At 46.0% G+C, this 3,705-nt stretch overlaps 1 protein-coding gene across 1 annotated transcript; it reads left to right on the forward strand.

Moving 5' to 3' along the window:
- Positions 1 to 235: 235 nt before the first annotated feature.
- Positions 236 to 3,172, forward strand: LOC147880175 (triacylglycerol lipase OBL1-like). Its single transcript, XM_087370852.1, has 6 exons — positions 236 to 323; positions 553 to 901; positions 1,045 to 1,256; positions 1,402 to 1,435; positions 1,550 to 2,241; positions 2,581 to 3,172. Exons 1-6 carry the CDS (start codon positions 237 to 239, stop codon positions 2,992 to 2,994), a joined length of 1,788 nt encoding a protein of 595 aa, XP_087226978.1. The 5' UTR covers position 236; the 3' UTR covers positions 2,995 to 3,172.
- Positions 3,173 to 3,705: the final 533 nt, after the last annotated feature.

Here is a 3,705-nt window from a genome sequence, read left to right on the forward strand (position 1 = left end):
GTCATGGACCATGAGACCATGAGCTCAGTGGATCTTCTCTTTTCCCATGAGTCGTACGTAGGTTTCTTTTCTGCTTCTCGAATCTTCACCAAAATCTCGCACCTTCACAAAAAAAAATCACGATGCTGCTCTCTCGCAATCCCTTCACGCAATTCATCGTCTAAGCGCGTTTCAGCCTCCCTGAAATCCTTTTGTAGAATTCATTGCATTGGTGTTATCTGTGGACTCGGTCCAAGATGAAGAATCAGCCAAGCAGTGGCGTCGAGACTCTGCGAGAGAGACAGCGGAGAATCGACTCTGGCAAGACGCTGCACCATGGCACGCTCAGGCAAGTCACAGCGTCGTTCTAATTCGTCAATCCTTCGTCGATCTGGTGTTTTAAGCTCTGCGTTTGGCTTCTTACTGTAATGACGGAGTGAATTTTGCTCGTTGACCGGTCCCTTCATCTCTTGATGGAGAGATTTGCGAGGTATTCCGGCATCGGAGTGAAGCAGCACAGCAACTGTCACTACGAGTTGGAAATCCTTCTCACCTAGAGCTGTTTGGTTGTACTGCAGTGACCTGGAGCCCGAGGCAGAGGAATACGCTCTGGCTCTCTTCAAGGATTCAAATCCGCTTCGGTTTTTGGCATCCTTAATTCACTCGTGGACTTGTGACATCTATTCCTTGATCTCCGGACGAAACATACAAAAGAGTCCTTCGTTGGATTCCTCGTCGGACGCTACGAGCCGCAGTTTAAGGCTCAGCTGGGCGGCTGTGTGCTCCATCCTCTTCATAAAAACTCTCCTTCTCTTTGCGAAGCACTTCGAAAAGCTCGGTGACTCAGTGGAGTACTATCTGAACTTGATTTTCGCCAACGGCGGAATTAGGAAGACGCTGCAGAAGCGCCTTTTCACCCCAGGTACGTTTTAATTTAGCTCTCGAGACCGGAGGAGACATTCCCCGATACAAGATTCAATCAGAATTTTAAGAAACCTTCAGTTCAAATTCTGAGGGAAGCATTGTACCAATCGGTTAAGCTACTAAGCTTATGCACGACTGTAGGTTCTGTAATAAGACCGTGCCCGGAGGACGACAGATATTATAGCGTCTGTGGACTGCTCGATACGCGTCAAGACTTGCGTCATGAACCAAGCAGCCTCAGTCCAGACTCAGATGGTCACATGACATCGGTGGCAGATCTGTGCATAATGGCATCAAAACTTTCGTATGAAAATGCGAAAGTAATCCAAAGAGTTGTGAGCCAACAATGGAAGGTAAAAGGAAAGTTCATCCTTAGAGTTTTTTGCGCTTCTCCTTGGAGACATTAAACAACCAGGCTTTCAATTCTTCTTATGTTCGTTCGAGTCTGAGCAGAATCTCGAATGCTGAGTCGTCTGAGGTGGTTGCTTCGATGCGCAGATGAACTTCGTGCAGTTCTTCGACTGTTGGAATGGTGAGTGACGATTACTTTCCGCGAGTTGAAACGTGCGAGTAGGGCATAATCTGAACCGTCAGCTTCAAAGCTTCCTGCAGCTGAAAGTTTCATGTTGTTGCAAAATCTTATCAGAATACCTCGACTCCAAGGCCACTCAGGCCTTCATCTTCACAGACAGAGCACGAGATGCCAACATCGTGGTGGTGGCGTTTAGGGGCACTCAGCCTTTCAACATGGCGGATTGGTCCACCGATTTTGATTTCTCTTATTATGCGCTGCCGCAGATGGGTAGAGTGCATGTGGGATTTCTGGAGGCCCTTGGCCTTGGCAGCCGTTTGAATAGGGAAACGCTCAAGCAGGTGAAGATAAACTCTGGTATGAAAGCAGATGGACAAACACCTGCAGCTACTCCCACTTCAGGCCTATCTCAGCAGATCTTGGATGACGATGATAAGGTACTTGCCTACGACGCCATCTGTGCGAAGGTGAGAGACCTGTTGAGAGCAAACCTTGGTGCAAAGCTTTACATCACAGGGCACAGCTTAGGGGGAGCATTGGCTGCACTTTTCACTGGATTGTTGCACTTTGAACGAGATCTCATGTTGGAAAGCCTTGGGGGAGTGTTCACATTTGGACAGCCAAGAGTGGGAGACAGCAAGTTTGCAAGCTATATGCAGCAGCACCTGTGCAAACCAGAGGGTAAGAAGTATTTTCGAGTGGTTTTTCGAAACGACATAGTGCCTCGTGTCCCCTTCGATGATCCATTGTTCCAATTCAAGCATATCGGGCCCTGCCATTACTACAGCAGCGTCTCGGAAGCCAAGGTTTGCTCTTTTTGCAGATAACTGTGTATGGGCCTATGATTGGATTCTTGCCAGCTTGAGCCTGTACCTTTTCAATAGTTGATTGCTAAGGAGATGTATGCATATGCCATGAAGTGTGTGGGTGTCTTTGTCAATCCTACTCTGGCTTTCTGTATTAGATTCTTGCTAAGGAGCGGCTCCAATAAAATGTGTGACCAACGACGGTGATTTGGATGCAAGTAGCCTCCAGAGGAAAAGCCATCACCACTGTTTTTTAGAAATTTGTTCTCTGCTAGCCTTGTTGAGATTTCTGTATCAATAGCTCATATATCAATTGATCATGGAGCAAAATGTTTGCAGGTTGTACGGGAGCAACCTCACAAGAACATATATACAGTTATCTTATCGCCTACACCTCATTGGAGTGCCTTCAAGGAGCTAATTATAAGCCTTGATCGGAGATTTCTGAGAGACAGGAGCAGCAGTGACGAATTTGTGGAAACTGGACTGTGTTTACTGATGCGGTTCTGCGCTTTGCTAACTCCAGGGATATGTGCTCACTCTCCTTCCAACTACGTGGATGCAATCCGGAGTGGATCCTCAAACTTATTCATCCAACAAGCAGAAGTAAGCTTGGAGCAAGGCTCTTGGGCAGCCAGAGTTATGAGCAGCATTACCTGGTTGTGTCCCTCATCCTTGAGATCCTCGCTAAGTTTCCCGGCTGGAGCACCAACAATGAATTCAAAGCCTGTAATTGATCAACAACAATCATAGGCTCTTCCTACTTAAAGGTACTATGGCAAAACTATCAATTATGATGGTGGCAGCTATGGAGGAAAAAGCTTTCTCTCTCTCTCTCTCCCCCTTTGGTTTGTGTCGTTGAGTAGGTCACTCGCTTGGCTATGAAGTATAAACCTCTCTCTCTCTCTCGCTCTCTCTCGCTAAGCCATCCTTTTCCACTCTCTCTCTCTCTCTCTCTCTCTCTCTCGCTAAGCCATCCTTTTCCACTAAACTTTGGAAAACCACTGTGGGTCTTGCAGGTAGTTGAGGATCTGGTTTGTGCCATTGTGTGCATGGGGTCATTGTACAATCTATCAGATGTGTTTTCGTACGTTACTCAAAGAATCAAAAGCGTGCATTTAGCACCTAGGTTGTATTATCCAATCAAGAAAAGGTTGATAGTTTTTAGAGATGTCATCTCAATATGAGAACTATGATCATCTCAATAATGATATTTCCTTTACTTTGATCATCCTTTAAGACTTTTGACATCTAGCTCTAGATGGTTGATGGTCTCTAGAGAAGGTAAACCAACGCTAGAGATATCATCTTTGATGAGACTCGCTACTTTGACCATCCTAAATACATTTAGTGTGCTCCATCTACCACTCCAATGATTCAAAAAACTACTTTGTTTGAGACACCTTCAGACACACAACCTTCAAACCGTGGTCAACCCACAATCACCACACAAAGCAAAGGCAA

This window comes from Dipteris shenzhenensis, chromosome 32 (genome assembly GCF_047967505.1).
Source record: "Dipteris shenzhenensis isolate YYH24624 ecotype China chromosome 32, Dip_SZ_1.0, whole genome shotgun sequence".
Classification (NCBI taxonomy): Eukaryota; Viridiplantae; Streptophyta; class Polypodiopsida; order Gleicheniales; family Dipteridaceae; genus Dipteris; species Dipteris shenzhenensis.

What these genes read in the sequence shown, in the direction of transcription:
- LOC147880175 (XM_087370852.1), top strand. Translation starts at nt 237, where the DNA reads ATGAAGAATCAGCCAAGCAGTGGCGTCGAGACTCTGCGAGAGAGACAG. An exon ending in AGACGCTGCACCATGGCACG is followed by an intron (nt 324 to 552) that starts CTCAGGCAAGTC and finishes GTTTGGTTGTAC; the next exon opens with TGCAGTGACCTGGAGCCCGA. An exon ending in TTGTGAGCCAACAATGGAAG is followed by an intron (nt 1,257 to 1,401) that starts GTAAAAGGAAAG and finishes TTCGATGCGCAG; the next exon opens with ATGAACTTCGTGCAGTTCTT.